This window comes from Chelonia mydas, chromosome 21 (assembly GCF_015237465.2).
Source record: "Chelonia mydas isolate rCheMyd1 chromosome 21, rCheMyd1.pri.v2, whole genome shotgun sequence".
NCBI lineage: Eukaryota > Metazoa > Chordata > Testudines > Cheloniidae > Chelonia > Chelonia mydas.
In genome coordinates this window covers 7,023,975-7,041,000 of record NC_051261.2, presented here as the reverse complement: position 1 = coordinate 7,041,000, position 17,026 = coordinate 7,023,975, and the positions used below count along the sequence as shown (strand labels likewise).

Genomic DNA, 17,026 nt, shown 5'->3' with positions numbered 1-17,026 from the left:
GAGCCCCGAGTCTCTGCCAGCAGAATGCCTCATTGTAATAAGCAGGGCTCAACGCTAATGAGAAAAATCAGCCCAGTGGGGAAGCAGCAGGCTGCGTCTTGTGGAGAAAAGGTTCCTTCAGGACAAAGGGAAGCGTTTAATTAATACATGGAGATTTTATGCTGTGCAGAGGTGGTGCTGGGAGCTGGGGTTTGCTATTAAAATGGAGAGAAAAAAAGCCACCCCTTTTCCAGCTCTCAGAGACATTTGCATTTGTGAGACAGAAGGGCGTGTTACCCAACACACCAGCAACTCATGAACAGGAGAGGGATTCACAGCCTCTAGGCCGGGACATGGCTCCCTCTGGCTCTGCACACTGAGCAGTTTCGGCCTCTCGACGGGCTGGGCTTCACTGCCATCGGGATCATAGTGGCACGGTGCACAATGGATTCCAAGTCCACTGATAGCCCTGCTGGCTTCAATGGGAGCGGGAGGAGAATCTTGGTCATCACAGAATCAGAAGCGTAGGACTGGAAGGAACCTCAAAAGGCCATCTAGTCCTGACCCCTGCACTCAAGGCAGGACTCTGTAATAGTCCTGGCAGGTGTTTGGAGAAACTGTTCTTAAAAACCTCCAGTGACAGATTCCACAACCTCCCTAGGCAATTTGTTCCAGTGCTCAGCTACACTCCGGACTTGCTGCAATTTTGTCCACCTCTTTCCTGAAATGTGGCGCCCAGAACTGGACACAATACTCCACAATCACAATAAATCAATGCAATAATCTGCACTCATATTGTACAGTTTAGCCAACCTGCTTTACAAAGCTGGGGCGGTGTCCATCTCCCAACAGGGAAACTGAGGTCCAGGCTAGGCAAGCAACCCGCCCAATATCCTACACACAACCCAGGAGTCCTGGCTCGCAACTCCACCGGACTGCACCACTGCCCACTGTAGCGGGCTGTGCTGTTGTGGGATGTGTGCTTCATGGAATTTCCCACATGGAGTTCAGAGAGAAGTTTCTTAGCCTTGACTAGTTTCACACACCACTTAGCAAATTAGAACCACCAGCATCCCACCCCAGGCACTAATCCCAGGCTGTTTTACAAACACTCCTGTCATTTCCTCCTTCCCACCTCGCTTATTATTCCCCTGCATCTGAATAATTTGTTGACATTTCCCTCCCCTTCCCTTAGACAGTATCTGTGACCACAGCTACATCAGCCCAGTTTGCCATTACATCAGCTCGCACATGCTAAGCCGGGCTGTGCCTGCTCTGTATTTGGAAGGGAGGCCTGCAGGGAAAACACAGCAATTCGCTGCGATGCTCTTCCCAACGCCCCAACACGGTACAAAGAGGGACCAAGTTCTGGTGCTTATGGCAGAGTTATCAGTCCCACCCACTCTGTATCTGCAATGGGGCAACCTAAATTGATCCTGTAGCTTCAACTGGCTTCAGCGTTCTCCTTCACTTCCCATCTTCAGTGACTGCGTGGCATTCCTGGGCAGTGCTGCCTTTCGCCCCAGAGGTAACTGCATCTCAGCTGTTGGTGAGACCATCCCATATTGCAGTTCCTATTTTGCGTTTATCTAGTTCCTTCCCTGCAGGAAGGCCCGGCCCTGTCGAGCGCTGAGCGCTCCCAACTCCTACCACTGTCCACGGTGCTCAACAAACAGGGCTCAACATCTCCCCGGGTTGGGCCAGAAACAACCAGAGGCCCACCACAGCCGAGACTATCTTCTCAAAGAGGCTGCTCTTTGGGATCCCCGAGCTCCTCGATCATGGGCTCCTAGACCTAGAACCTCAAAGGTATTTAGGCTCCTAATTTCCCTTGAAACCAATAGAAGTTAGAGGCCTAAATACATTTGAGTATCTGGGCCCTACTTCCTAAATCATGGTGGGAGCCTGCTGCAGGGTGTGATCAGACAGGCCATAGCTGCTGCCATTTGTGTTTAGCCAGGGGGATGTAACTAATTAGCTCCGGGGCTGCTAGCTGCAGAGTAAATATCTCCCCCCCCTTTCATTTGTACTAGGTGGCAGTCTGAGATCAGAGGGGACGGTGACTTACAGCTGGCAGGACAGCACTTCAAAAGGGGCCACCAATTTCACTGCTCAATGGCAAATGCAAACAGACGGGAATGGTTTTCTCCCACGGCCTCTGCAACAACTTTCCAGAGAAGGCTCAAGCCACAGCATTCAGATCTGGATCACAGGCGCCCTGATCAAGCTCTGATTTATCACCTAAAAAGAATGGCTCAGGCCTAGGAAACTCCTTCAGACCCTCTGCAGTGCTAAGTAGTCAGGGTATGACTGAGCAGGGCTGGATCTGACATGGTGACAGCTCAGCATAGCCCATTACCTAGTCTCTGAGCCAGCCACCCCACTCCCTCTCATGTCTATGCACCTACAATGGAACGGGATACTCTGTATGTCCCCTGCCGGTACCCCTTGTTTCAACTACCTTCCTTCTCTGCAGAGATGCACTGGATGAGGGCTTCTGGTATTAGAAATACCTCATTAGAGAATTCCAAATGCGATCACCCAAAAAGCCACTAGGGGTCCTCAAAGCGGCACAATAAAGCAACCCAAGACAGTCCTGCTCCTTTGCCAGGCTCAAAGATGAGCCAGGCAACTCGCTGGAGTGGCAGGGAACTCAGTCCTGGCGACTGGGTGGGTTTGCTAGGCCTCTCTGCCCCCTGGATTTCTGCAAGTTCCATTGCTGCCCTTTGGGCTATCGACTGCCTTTGGGCTTCAGGATGTGACCCACGATCAACTACCCCAACCAGCTCGAAAGCCCACATGGCACGTGACAGACCAGAGCAAAAGGCATCATGGTGCTGGCCCATCCACTGAAGTCTTGAGTCACCCTGGAGACACTCTTCCATCTGGCCCAGATTTCCCCAGCCTTGGCAGGGAGTCTTCCTTCCTGCCTCCCAACAAGAGCGTTCTCTTTCTCCCTCTCCTGACTCCTTGACCTTTGAGGCAGAGTCAGCCAGCGGCAATCAGCCCCGACCTCTGCTACCATCTGTTGCACTGCCTCTGACTCACTGGCACTGCTTGATCTAGGCCAGGGGTGGCCAAACTTTCTGGCCCGAGGGCCACACTGGGGAACAGAAATTGTATGATGGGACATGAATGCTCACAAAATTGGGTTTAGGGTGCGGGCTCTGGGGTGAGGCTGGGGATGAGAGGTTTGGGGTGCAGAAGGGTGCTCCGGGATGGGATTGAGGGGTTTGGAGAGCGGGATGGGGATAGGGGCTGGGGCAGGGGGAGAGGCTCAAGGGGTGCAGGCTCTGAGTGGTGCTTACCTCAAGCGGCTCCCGGAAGCAGTGGCATGTCTCTTCTCCAGCTCCTATGCGGAGAGGCGGCCAGGTGGCTCTGCACACTGCTCCATCCACAGGCAGCTGCCCTGCAGCTCCCATCGGTGCAGCCCCCGATTCAGTGCCCTGGCCAGAGTGCTGGAGCAGGGCCGAGCTGTGTGGTGCGGCTTGCGGGCCGGCTCAAAACGGCTCGCAGGCCAGATGTGGCCTGCAGGCCGTAGTTTGCCCGCCCCTGATCTAGGCCCTGTTCTGAATGTAGGGCCTGGATCCAAGTGATGAGTATTAAATCGGGCATTTGGGGAAAGACTAGGGAAACGTTTGCAGCGTGTCCGACAGGCTGATCCCCCGATTACAATGAATCCACGTCTAGGCTTTGCATTATGGAGCTGGAGAGGATCCCAGGGGTTATTTTGCTGAGCCAGGCCCCACAGAGTTACATCACCATGACAGCATGGAGTGCCCACCTCCTAGTGAGCAGGGAGTGTGGCCAGAGAGAATCTGCACAGCTGGGACTCATCTGCAGCAAATACTTCCCCCAGGAGCTGCAGCATCTGGCTTAGGGAGATGAAACTGGATTATTGGCGCTGACTCACAAAATACCAACATCTCATTGTGATGGGCCCAATTCTCCCTGCAGAAAGCACAGCCACTGAGATCCGGTCACATCACCCTCCCACTTTACACAGGTGCGAACAACTGCAAGGCAGCAGCCGCTGGATTTTACACCCTCTTTCTCCCTTCCCTGCCTAAGTGCCCTCTGGTGTTCCCAGCAATGTTCTGCATCCCCTCACTCTGCTCTGAGCTGCTAGCATCAGACGCTGCCTGGCAGCTGGTGTGCTGGGTAAGAGGAAAGTATATTTTGTGCAACAGTTTAAAAAGGATTTTTTTTCCAGTTTGTTTGAAATTCTGTGATTTTATTTTTTACAAAAATATGTAAATGAGATATTTAAAGTTGTTCAAAAATTACAATGTTGTAACAACAAAAATTTCCCCGCTGTCACTGGGCCACACACTGGGAACTTCACAGCAACTGCCAGGATAGAATTTAGGTGCTCATGGCTTAGAGCTCAAGTCCCTGCCATTTGGGAATTCCCATTATCTGCTACCAGTATAGGGCCTATGACACACAGCTGAGCAGTTCCGACTCTATCCAGGAGAGGGCAGTGATGCACAGCCGCACAGTACATGACACTATCCAGCAGGGAACAGTCCTGCACTGGGCTGAGAAGGGGCTGGACAAGATGTGCTCACTCTTGGAGCTCTTTTCGATCCCTAGGTTATAGCAGGGCCTTGGTGTAGTTACCTTGAGAGGGCAGAGGTCCTGTGTCTCATGCAGCGTCTGCTATGGGAAGACGGGCGGCCGATCAGGAATGGCTCGGTTATCACTGGTTACAATCGGCTGTGGCTGCTGCGGCGCTGGGCTGGCTCTCTCCCTGCTCCCTGCAGTGTTGTGGGAGCGTAATCTGGTTATGACCCCGCTGCCAGGCGTCTTCCCTCAGAGAAGCACTGTGAATGGGCCTGCTGCCAAGAGACAGCTAAGCCAGGCGGTCCTGAGCTGGGTGCACTGGGCTTGGCGTGCCAGGAGCTTTGCAAGCACCTGTGTTTCCGCTCCTCTGGCCGATTGCGGCTACCTTTATGGATTGTTTCAAAGTGCTAAAAACTACCTCAGGGCGCCATTTCCCTGGACTTTCCTGGCCCTATGGTGGCACCAGTACCCCAACCACCCCACCCTGCCGTGGCAACAATAACCCATCCATCCCCAGCCCTGTGGTGGCACAAATTCCTCAGGGGCCTTGTCCCCAGCCCCACTCATCCATTGCCTGGCCCCTTAGCATCTCCAGTCACTGCTACTCGGAGCACACTAACGGTCGCCCTGCACTCCCATCAGGCCTTTCATCCCAGGATCCCAAAGTAGCTACAAGTCCAAGCAGCAGAAGGCCAGGGCAGTAGCAGCAAGGCTGTAAGACCCTTCCATACCCACGGCTATAGTCACCCAGCCGAGCCCTATCCATAAAGGGCTGAGAAAACGGCGCTCAACTTCCCCTGTTGCAGACTGGCCCAGTGATTGCTCTGTGCTGGTACGAGTCATGTTTAAACGTGACTTAGCGTGAGCCGCATGGATATGGATTTCCTTCTGAGAACCGTGCAGGCCGGCCACGGGAGAAGCACAAGGATGGTTTTAGAACATGATGACAGCACAGATGGCAGGAGAAAACGAACCCCCCCTTCCTTGTTCTGATCAGGGAAGCTCTCCCTGCTAGCAGCCGCCTTGTCCCATGGCTCTGCCCAGTGCAGCATGGCCAGGAGATTAGCCTGGGCAGCTATATCGGCCTGCCAAGGGAGAGCCTGGCTTTGTTCTCATTGACCGAGCCTGTCGCCGGAGCGCTTGCCCCATCACAAATCACGTTTACAACCAATGGGCTCTTTCAAAGGCAGGAAGCATGGAAGGATCTTAGGCAGTTTACACTTGTGATTGGCTCTGGCTAAGCTGCCATGCAGCTTCCTCCCCTCCCGCCCTGCAGCTACACCCTGGCTTGTTCTGCACAGGATGGGAAAGGATTGTCACTGGTAAATCCCATTTTCCTCTACGGCAAATGACTTTATTCAGAAATGTACACAAAAAGCCAGTTAGGCTGGTGGCTGCCGCAGCGTTAAGGCTGCCCTAGTGCAGGGCCTTCGATGTCCGTCTGTACACTTGCTAGCGACAATAAGAATTTCCCAGGCTGGCTCCCCCTCCCTTTAGTCCACGCCCCAGCTTTGCAGCTCCCCAGTTTGATCCCTCCACAGCAGGGAGGGAGCTACAGAATCTCTCACTGCAGAGAGCCTTTGCTCAGGGAATACAGGTTTTAATTGTGCTGCTGCTAGGAGCAGGAATCGCAACCCATCCATCAAAGAGCATTTGGCCACAAACCACAGATACAAATTTAATCAAAACCAAGGAAGAGGAAGTGACCGCTGTGGCATTCTGGCTTCGCTGTGGGACGCGTGTACGACGAGGTGTGTCCAAAGCCATTGCCTAAACTCTTGGGGTGTTGGAAATCCAAAGTGAGCTCGGGGTCCAGGTTTTGAAAATCTGTGAAGTGAGCCAAAAAATAATAATCGTGGATCTGAACACCCCAGAGCATCATGGGCATTAAAATCCTGACCTGGAACCGGATCTGAATGTTGCAGCTCGGCCCCATCTCTGTGCCAGACCAAGTGAAGGCAGGTCTGCCTGTTCTATGCTAAAAGCAGAGTCATCTGTTTGCTTCAAACGGTCCTCAGTCTAGCCCCCGTGCCTCCCTCTGTCAGAGCACGCCCAGGAGTGCTGACAACGCTTGGCTTCAGCTCTGGGCACAAGCAACGGGCAAGTTAATGGGAAATGAAGTTGCTGTCAATCCAGGCATTGGACTGGCTCCTCTCTGGCTGATGGTGCTCACCATTCATTCTAGCTTATATGATTAGGAAGTTCCCCTGTAGCTCGCCGAGGGATTCTGTGCAGGGAGGGATGTCTTGCACCCTGGGTGCTTGGCAAGCGTAATGTCACATCAGAACAGGAAGGCTGGTTCCATCCAAACAGTGGAGTCAGAGGGGTTTCTTTAACCAGCGTGTCTGGCTACACAGGGTTTTCATGTGAGTGCTGCAGCTCTGAGCCATGGTTAGAGAAGCACAGTAGAGAATGAGCACATAGCCCCTGCATACCCTGATCTAAAGCGTCCTTTCCCAATGGCAGGGGACACGATGTTCCAGCTCCATGGGGCGCTCTTCTCAGCCAAGCTCCTTCTTGGACCTTTGCAGGTGGTCAGAGTGGGGTCTTGGATGAGGGTGGAGGGATGAGGGTGGAAATGAAGGGGTGATGCCCTTGGGTACCGAGGCTGGCTAACAGACGATCAGGAGCCCCTGCTGGCCAACAGCTTCAGAGGTGTGTGCACACGAGGGTGGGGCGCTGCCGGGACGTCCTGTGAAGGCAGCTACAGAGGTGCAGCAGGAGAGAGCAGGGTGCAAACTACGCAAGGCTAATCCAGACAGCATCACCGCCACTGCTGCTTTCCCAGGACCTCAGAGCAGGACCCTCCAGGGGGTGGGGATTGGGAAGGGGCTGGCTAGGAGTCAGAGATGCACAGCGCCTCCACTGCGTCACTCAAGCCCTGGTTCACTCCGCCAACGGCCAGCAGGCAGTTCTTCACCACGATGCTGGAGCAGGTGCAGCGGGGGGTCGGCATGGGCGGCAGGCTCTCCCATTTGTTCTTCCCTGGGTGGAAGGCTTCAGCTGACTCCAGGACCGTTGGCTGGTTCCCTGAAAGAGCCAAAGTAGGGTGCAGGGGAGGGGCAGGGGGGTAAGAGAGCAAAAGTGTGGTGGAGTCAGGATAAATATACAAAAAGAATGGGAGGGGGGAAATCAGATTTGAGCAGAAAAGAAATCACCACTTTGGGGCAATGATCCAAAAGCAGAAATGGCCTCATTTTGTCATCTCTTTTCCCCCTTTCCCATGAGGATGCCTGGGAGGTCTTCTCTGCTACATATACTGAGGTCCAAAGAACAAAGACTTCTCTGGGTGGTCATGCATAATCCAAGGGGATACCTGCCAGCTCCTGCTCACACTCCTGCTTCCAGTCTTGCTCACTCTGTTTTGTGTTAATCATACAAATAAAAACACCACCTAGCTCTTACATAGTGCTTTTCAGCCATGTACCTCAAAGCACTTTACAAAGCAGGTCAGTATCCCTAGCCCCACTGGGGGAAACTGAGGTACAGGAAGGGAAGCAATGAGAACTTGCATTGAATAATTTCTTTCTTTTCACATATTGCAGGACACAGAAACCAGAGCCAGCTGCAAGCTGCAGCTCGTAGTGACTGGTCTGCCCCCTGCTGTCCAAAATGGGTGATGACTTCTAGTCTCTGCAGCTGCACCCGGCACCCTTGCACAATAGCAGTTGTGCCACGCTGGCTCCTCAGGACCCACAATGCCCTTCCTGGCCTGCGATGGAGTTGCCGTTTTGCACTCTTGTTAAGGCTGCAGTCAGCAGCTAGAAGGTGCCATGCAGTGAACCCCCTGCACCATCCCTCACAACTACCCAGGAAGAAACAACTACCACGAAGGATGGCTCCCAAACACCCAGCAGCAACCATATGAATTTGGGGGGGGGGGGGGGGGCAGGGCGAGAACTCTTTCACGGGCATCTCCTAATGGGAGTGGAAGCTCGCAGGTAACGCATTACCCAGAACTCGGGGGAGGGATGGGAAAGAGATTTGTACCTCACAAGCATCGCATGAGACAGAAGAAGATTTCAGCCTCGATTTTCATAAGTGACTAGTGATTTCAGACGGCTCCATTTTTGGGTGCCCCACTTAAGATATCAGAAAGAGGCTTCATTTTCAGAAGGCAGGTACTCAACAGAAAAATTAGGCCGCTTCCGGGGTCCCTTGCTGGGCAGCCAAAAATGCAGCCACCCAAAATCAACAGGGACCTGTGAGAGTCTTGCCCAATTCAGGTGAGATTTTCCCAAAGTGCCTGAACAACACAGGAGACTAATGGGGAGATTTTCATAGCTTCGCATGGCAGTTAGACACCTAACTCCCACTGAAAGTCAACGTGCCTTTGAAAATCTCCCTAAGGCTCTCTGAAACTTAATGGGATTTGGGCTCTGAAGTGCTTAAGTGAGTTTTGAAAATGGGGCTTAGGCTCCTAAGTCACTTCAGTGCTTTTGAAAATGTTACCCTTCGCCTCCAGTTGTTCCTCACCTAGCCCCCCGGCCACGATGACCCTTCCTTTCAAGTAGCCAGCGACAAAGTCCGCTCGCCTTTTCTTTAGGAAGGAGGAGCGTTCCATCTTCATCCAGCCACCTGAGGAGAGAAAAGACAGATAGATGATCCGTGCTAAACTCAGCAGTTCACTGCTCTCCTGGTGAAACTCAGTGGTTTGTTCGGGAGTTTCGCTCAGAATCTTTGGTTCTGTTGAATCCCAGACACAAACTCAGTCAAAAGTCACTGTGGGGGAGGGGGGTACTAACCTCACACAGGGTGAAGTTAGAGACAGACCTGAGCCAAAATCCCAGCTCCCTGAAGGGCTAGGCATCGGGTGTTTGAAATTTGAGCTCAGAAAAGGATACCGATTTTTCAAAAGGCCCTTGTCCTATCTTTCCAACAGGCTGAACTGAACCCTGGATCCAAACTGGGCTGCTGGAAAAATCTGGATTCAGATTTTACATCCTGTGCCCCTCTCCAGCAAGTTGGCATAAACCTCCCCTCCCTCGCCAAGCAAAACACCTGCATTTCACACTAGCCCAGACACACCAGCAAGCCAGGGGAAACCAAGGCCCTGCTTGGTGTTTCCTTACTGAAGGGAGAACAGCTGAGAATCCATGTGCTCCATGCAGATCTTACCTGTGTGCAAACAGGTGTGGCACAACCAAACCAAACCCTGCTGGCCTCTCCACCTCCATAAAGCCTGTTTGCCTGGCATTGCCCTGGCTTGTGTAAGCCTATGTCACAGCTGACCAGGGTCTCTCAGGGCAGTGTCCAGGAGAGAGTTTGGTGTTGGAGCCGGCTGCCTGGACAATGGGTTTGCCACCCGCAGGCTGCATGGCTAGTTTGCTTTTTTTTTTTACTATTGATGGCATTCCTTCTGCAGAGCTGGGTGCAAGCGATTCACAGTCAATCCTGCGGGAGGCAGTGTGCCTCAACTCTCAACAAAGCCGACGGGAGCTGCAGATCCCTCTCAGCCCACCTAGGTTTAGCTCTAGCTCTCTCTCTTTAGGCCTTTGCTGACTTAGAAGATATTGCCCTTCACATCACACACACGCTCCTCACCTGCAAGCATCGAACCTGATGGACACCCACCTTGCTCAATGTCAAACACATCCACAGTCTTCATGAACTTGGGCTGCCGGTACAGCCTGCCCTGCCGCAGCCCCCCGAGACTGAAGAGGCTGTTCTCCGTGGGCACGAAGCTGGAGAAGGCCCTTTTGCTGGGGATGCTGGGGAACTTGGTCCACGACCTGGTCTCTGTGTCGAAGACCTCGAAGGCGTTGATGGCGTATTTGGACTGCCTCCCACCTGTGACAGACATGGGGACAGCAGCACCCCAGGGCAGGGTCAGTTTGTCAGTTAGCTGCTTCCAGGCTCTGGGAGAAGCCTGGGCTAACTGGGAGTGACTTACCTGGCAGCTGAAATGCGTGAGGCGGGTTCCAGACAATATAGAACCATATGAAGGAACTTAAGTAACCAACTTATAATTATTATTACCCTTATCCATCCTCCCTCCCTCTGCTTTCATCCACCACACTCGCTGGATGCATCTTAGCCTTAAATTAGACAGTAAGCAAGGCTGGTCAGAAAGTTTCCATCCAAACGGTTTTTCAGTGGAAAATTGGGTTTTTAACTAAATGAAAAATATCAGGAAAAGTATCAGCTTTCTGTGGAAAGTTTCAGTTTTTTTCATCAAAAAACCCAAACACTCAAAACCCAAAATATTTGTAATGTGAAATGTTGCTGCAGTGCCTCATGGGAGTTGTAGTTCAGGTGCCTCATGCTCCCATTCTCCTCTATAGGCTAAGCTCCCTGGTTGGACTATGTCTCCCATGATGCAGCACAGCCAGGGACTCCCATGATGCTCTGCCTCCTCTAACAGAGGGGAAACTGTGGTACATCTTGGGACATGGGGTCTGACTGGAGAAGCCAGCTTATAGCACAGAAAAGGCAAGAAATCCCATTTTCTGACCATTTTCTCTAATTGGAAGGTCTTTGGGGGCAGGGACTCTCTCTTCCTCAGTGTGTGTACAGCACCTAGCACAATGGACCCCTGCTCCTAAGAGGGACCTTTGGGTGCTACAGTAATACAAAATAACAACAATGGTAATAAGCCCAGTTACTAATGGAGTTAACCATCTATCCCAGCTGTTGGCAGGGGTTGACTGGGCCATAGAGATTAAACTCTCCTCTTGCCGTGGCGTGGGATCCCTTCAGGTCAGGGACGAGGCACAGTGGCAGGGCAGTGAATGGGGGGAGCTTGTCTGTGCAAGCCCTGTAGATAGACAGAGACCATCAGCCTCCGAAGCTGTCAGTACAGCACCTTTCATCAGCCTTATCCTCACTTGGCAACCTTTAAAATCAATAAGTAAACGGATCACTCGGTTCCCTGAACAAGGTTAAAAATGTGATTTGATGTGTGTGGCGCTCCTTGCCGCACAGCCATCGTGGAGCCCAGCTGCTCTAGGATGACAGCACATGGAAACGTCACTGCCACGAAGCCAGGGGATGCAGGGGAAGGTCAGCGCTGGGGGAAAGAGTCGATGACAGGAAGTGGGAAGACAATATGTGAGGCTTTCAGGGGGGCAGCGGTGGGATAGGGCCGGGGGGCTGAGGTACAAAAGCCAGTGGCTGGGATTTTCAGAACAGCCTAATAATTATTAATTATTTTCATTGTGGAAGCACCTAGGAACCCCGGGCATGGGGTTATGCTAGATGCTGTACAAACACAGACCAGAGAAATGGTCCCTGCCCCCAGGAGCTTACAATCCAAGTATAAGACAAGAGACAACGGGTGGATACGACAGAGATCGGAAAGCACTAGGAAACCATGGCACAATACCCTCAGCTGGTCGACAGTGTTCTCAACCACACCAGCTACCTAACTGCTAAGGAAGATGGTACCCAACTTCCATTCAAAATCATTGTAACTGTTAATATTATGGTGCTCGTTGCTGCTGGAAACAGAACACTGGACTACATGGAGGACTGGGATGATCTACTGCGTCCCTCCTCCTTGACAGACTCTGAATTTAGCATTCCCTTGTAGGGGCAAGAACCCAAACGGACAGCACTGAGCTAGTGCAAAAGGACTGGAAAATTAAACGGACTATGGACAGTAAGTGGAAACAATTGACCTAAAGCTACATCTACATGGGAGCTGGGAGGTGCGATTCCCAGCTCATGTAGGTTTGTTCAAGCTGGCATGCTAAGAACAGCACTGTCGCCAGGGTAGCACGGGTGGTGGTTTGGGCTAGGCGCCAGAGCATGTACCCACTCGGAGCCCCGGGTATGTACTAGGGCAGGAGCCCCAGCTACACTAGCGCAGGCATGTCTATGCAAGCTGGGAATCACACCTCCCAGTTCAAATGTAAATGAGGCCTAAGGAGAGTGAAGTGCAAAAAAGGAAACAAACGGTAGGAATGTATAACTAATGGTGGTTCAGCACTGCCAACTACAACCCCTCTGAAATCATGAGTCAGGCCATCAAAAATCCTGAGAATGTGACAAAGACTTCAAGATTTTTTTTTAAATAATAAATGTTGTGGTCTTTTTATTTGCCTCCTTAGTCTTTAGGATTAATGTTAACAAGCTCTTCTCTGCAATCATGTGTTCTGGAAAGGTAGTTTGTTTTTGTTTTTTTAAAAACAAAAATAAAAGCTCAGAGACTCAAATAATCACATGACTCCAGGAGCTGGGGCTTTAAGAAAAATCAGCAAATATCTCAAGACTTATAATAAAATTACTAAAGTTGAGAACACTGGTTCATGCTTTAAAATTCTCTCCTTTGTAATAGTCTAGAAGTACCATTAGTAACACCATGGAGGACATTTTTAAAAAAGAAATATTAAAATATTCATTTGAATTCAACAGCCTGAACCTGAAACTAAATAGAAGTAGACTCTTCCCAGCTTCTATTTCATACAATGAAAACATGGCCTTTTTATGCACCATGCACTTCATATTCCTCACTTAGAGCGACGCTGGATAGCTGGCACTGAAAGGCATTTAAATACGTGCCAGTGTAATCAGGGCTAATTCACAGTAAGATGGGTACTGCCAGCTCAGGAACTTTTGCAATTCAGACTGGGTTCAGCACGGGTGCTGCCCACAACATGGCCAAGAACTCAAAGTGACAGACCAGAACGGCCGAGGCAGCTAGTACTTAATGGCAAAAGATGCCATATTATTCTTTTTATAAATCAAATGCAAATGAATACACCTATTTCCCGTTCAGGTGCTCGGCATGTCTTTGAAGACTGGAAATGCGCGCTTGCTGAAGGGCCTTGCACACTGTGTGATCAGTAGAAGCGGGTAAACGTCAAATGCATCAAAGGTTCTTTTCTGCAGCAACCTTAAGAGAGGCAACGTTACCTAGGGGTTTGAGCGTAGTCAGGGCTCCTTGGTTTTGATCCAAGCTTTGCCACCGACTTGCTGTGTGATCTTAAGCAAGTAGTGCTGTACCTCTGCCTCAGTTTCCCCATATACAAGAGGAGGAGAAGGATACTTACTCCCCACAAAGGGACAATGACATCCTGACATCAGTGGGGTTTTGTTATTCAGGATCAGACCCTTATGTTTGTACAGGGCTTTGAAGACGTAAACGGTCTCTGTATAGACAGAGCATTTTTATTGTTATTAAAGGCCAGGTGCTTGTGCAGGTGTCTCTGGTCTGCAACTTGAGTGGGCAACTTATCTCCCTCATAACAGACCCAACCCTGAACCTGCACGCGCCAATGGCCAAAATCCCACTGATTTCAGCAGATGCAAGAGCAGGCCTGGTATTTCTAATGGTGGCTAAACCCACGGGATGCATTAAAATCACCACTTGGGGGTGGACGGAAGCAGCTTCCAGAACCTCCTATGAGGTTTTAGGTCAGTCTGCGTCTGTTCTAGGAATTCTCTCACCGACAGCATTCACAGGAGCACACGGATCAGAGGAGCTATTGCCCAGCAGATCCCCTACAGAAGAACAAGGAAGGAGGCAGCCAGGGCCCATCCTTACCGAGCACGTAGATCTTGGTGCCCCGCAGGAAGGAGGTGGCGGCGTACCTCGGCGTGGGCATGGTCGCGAGTGACACCCAGATGTCCTTGAGCACATCATAGTGCTGCATGTAGTTGTGAGGCCGCAGGTCCAGTCCCATCCCACCAGCCGCATAGACTCTGTAGTCTGCAGAGGGCAGAGAAGCAGAGGCCACAAGAGCTCAGGAATGCATCCAGATCCTAATTATTTCCTGGGACAATGAAAAAGACACTTGCCCTCAGGGCAATCTCCAGGGTGCAAAAATGCATGCATTGCATGCGTGTGAACATGCAGGTGTGTGTTTGTGCATGCCTGGGCTCGTTGCACTGTCCTCTACTGGATGGAATCAGAACTGCTGAACTCTATGTCATAGCCCTTGTACTGCTAATAGGTAATGGAGATACTTTTGAGCCCCAGTTCAGTGCTCTATCCACTACCCCGCAGTGCCTCTCTTCCTTCCATGTAAATAGCACTCTCTAGAACCTCAGAGTCATTGATCTGTTCGGAGATAGAGTATTTACATCCCTAAAAGTGAGAGGGCATATTTGCCCAGAGCACAGGTAACTTTGGGTCTAGAGTGACCACTGTCCCTTGCCACGAAGAATATTTGGGAGCCACCCCCTCAGTTTTCATGCGGTGCCCACTGTGCCATGTAAATCTTTGCAATAACTCAGACCAGTAGGTATTCTACTGTCAGGCCTATTCCAGTGCACCACGGCACTTGTCCTGGGCAGGGAAAGGGTTAATGAACCAGAAGCAGTTGCCAAAGAGCCTTTCTTCCCTTTCCTAACAATGGAATGAATATGAGTCCACCTCCTCTATCCCCCTCCCAGTGCACCTAGACAGATATTTAAGCACTACAGCAAATAAAGCACCTTTGTGCTCTGAACTGGAAAAGCAGCTTCACCCAAGGGGTGGGGTTTGTTTGATTCTCTCACCCAGCTTGCTTTTGCCATCCTGTCTGATTTATTCAGGGCCACCAAACGGTCACTGCAGACAGGGGCGTCTGCGTTTCACGGAGCCGATCCCGTGTCGATTAGCCACATTCCCAGCAACTCACAAGCCTGAATCTCAGTCTTCCGTGATGTCTACGCTGCAGCTGGGAGCGAGCACCCAGCCCAGGCGGACAGACTCCCACCAGCAGGGCTCAAGCTAGACTGCTAAAAATAACCACGTGGGCGTTCTGCTCAGGCTGGAGCTTGGGCTCCCTGGGTGGTCAGGGGGGCTTAAGACCCTGAGCTTGCGCCAGAGCAGGAACGTCCACATTGCTATTTTTAGCACGCTAGCATGTCTTTGAAGTCCGCCTGCCTGGGCTGGGAAGCTCAGTTCCAGGTGCAGTGTAGACAGACCCCTACAGGCCCAATAAAGCACACAGGGTAGGGGTGAGAACTGGTGGCACAGTGGGAGCTGCAAATAAATGACTGGGGAATAGGGAAATAATGCCAGAGGGCCATGGGGGGAGGGAAAAGCCTGGTCACACAGGGGCTCTTTGCTTTCGATATAGAAACGCAGGGCTGGGAGGGATCTCCAGAGATCAGCCCTCCGCACGGAGACAGAATTAAGCCTGCTCAGACCATCCCTTCTGTGAGGGGAAATGGGGCTCATGACAGCGAGGACTAAGATCCCTGGCTGGTGCCAGATACGTGCTTGAGCTCTCACACAGCCCTGCTGGTGCCTTATGTCTTGACTTGCAGCACCCCCTGCTGTTCCAGCCTTGGGGTTCCCGTGTGGAGCTCAGCCAAAGCGCCTCAATCCCAACCCACAGCCCCTCCTGCTACTCAATCTAGGTGTTCCCTGTACCCAGCTGATGCCCCACTGTCCTAGCCTGCATCACAGGGGTTAAGGTGGGGTGGCTGTTTGCCTTTGGGGCTGCTTGGCCCCTGAGGGGGCAGGGTGTGAAAGGTGCTGTGGAGGAGCAGGCTGTGTCGTTTCACTCTGGCTGGATACAAGTACCTGGCTATTTCTCCCTGGAAGAGGAGATGAGGTCATAGAAACAGGTGGAGCACTCAAATTACAGCAGAACCAACACAGCACTCTCCAGCCCATACTTAGGGAGCGCGTTTGAACCGCCTCAGAGCAGGCAAAAGATGGTGAATCCTGTGACCCAAGCCATGGTGTCGGAGCCAGGACACACACAAGGCACAGAACCGATTTGTTGATAGCTGACTCCCTGTCACCCACATCTGTCCCTGGGTAACAACAAATGCAGTCCTCACCGATGGAATCCTTTACATACAGACACAGGGGGCGGGCGGGGTTTCTCCTACACAAATGCTTCCAGGCTTTTCTATTCCCAGAAATGAAATCCAAGAACCCAATGGCAGCAGCCTGGCCCACAAGAGCATCCCTACAATAATCTCCCAGTGTACGCAGAGCAGAGCGCTACTGAGCATCCCTACAATAATAAACCAGTATAGGAAGCCCTCAGCAATCCCAAGCAACCCTATAACACACCAGCATATGCGCCCCCTCTCCCCCCCCCCAGCATTTCTGAACAACCTTACACTAACAAACTAGTCTGCTCAAGGAAGACAAAATACTGTGGAAAGGATTTATGTTCCAGACTTCTCCGGCCAAATTGATCCCTGCTGTATCTGTGTTTAAGCCAGCAGACTTACAGCAGGGATGAAACCGGCTCGATGATGGTAAACATTGGGTTTTGGGTTTTTTTAAATGCCTGGACAGTAACCTTTTTAATCCACCTAAAAATAAATGGAAACCCAACCACTTCCAAAGAAGCTGTCTGGCCATTAGGCAGAAGAGGCGTTCATGATCCAGATCCCGTCAGGAAGCTAACTGACCTTCGGGCTCATTGCATAAGAACATGGCTCCCAGCCTGGGGCTTTTCATTGCATGGCAGCACATTCCAAAGGAAATCAATATTCCAGGCCTCCGCTTAGAAATTGTAAACAAGACGCCTAAATAGGCAAGCCAGAGCCCTGATACAAGGATTTTCCATTTGTCCATTTAATGCCA

General features: G+C 51.5%; 1 protein-coding gene and 1 long non-coding RNA gene across 6 annotated transcripts in view; one reads left to right on the top strand and one right to left on the bottom strand.

Moving 5' to 3' along the window:
* Positions 1-6,129: 6,129 nt before the first annotated feature.
* Positions 6,130-17,026, bottom strand: part of KLHDC8A (kelch domain containing 8A) — a 33,707-nt gene continuing 22,810 nt past the window's right edge. For all 5 annotated transcript variants that reach the window (XM_043533718.1, XM_043533719.1, XM_027827478.3 and 2 more), the window contains 4 exons: positions 14,033-14,197; positions 10,120-10,335; positions 9,022-9,123; positions 6,130-7,575 (listed from right to left, as the gene is read on the bottom strand). In XM_043533718.1, the coding sequence (XP_043389653.1) occupies positions 7,382-7,575; positions 9,022-9,123; positions 10,120-10,335; positions 14,033-14,197 (677 nt within the window). In that variant the 3' untranslated portion in view covers positions 6,130-7,381. The remainder of the gene's footprint in view (positions 7,576-9,021; positions 9,124-10,119; positions 10,336-14,032; positions 14,198-17,026) is intronic.
* Positions 10,683-14,037, top strand: LOC122463485. The gene is made up of 3 exons (XR_006286907.1): positions 10,683-11,133; positions 13,265-13,341; positions 13,942-14,037. It is a non-coding gene; the product is annotated as an uncharacterized LOC122463485 (long non-coding RNA).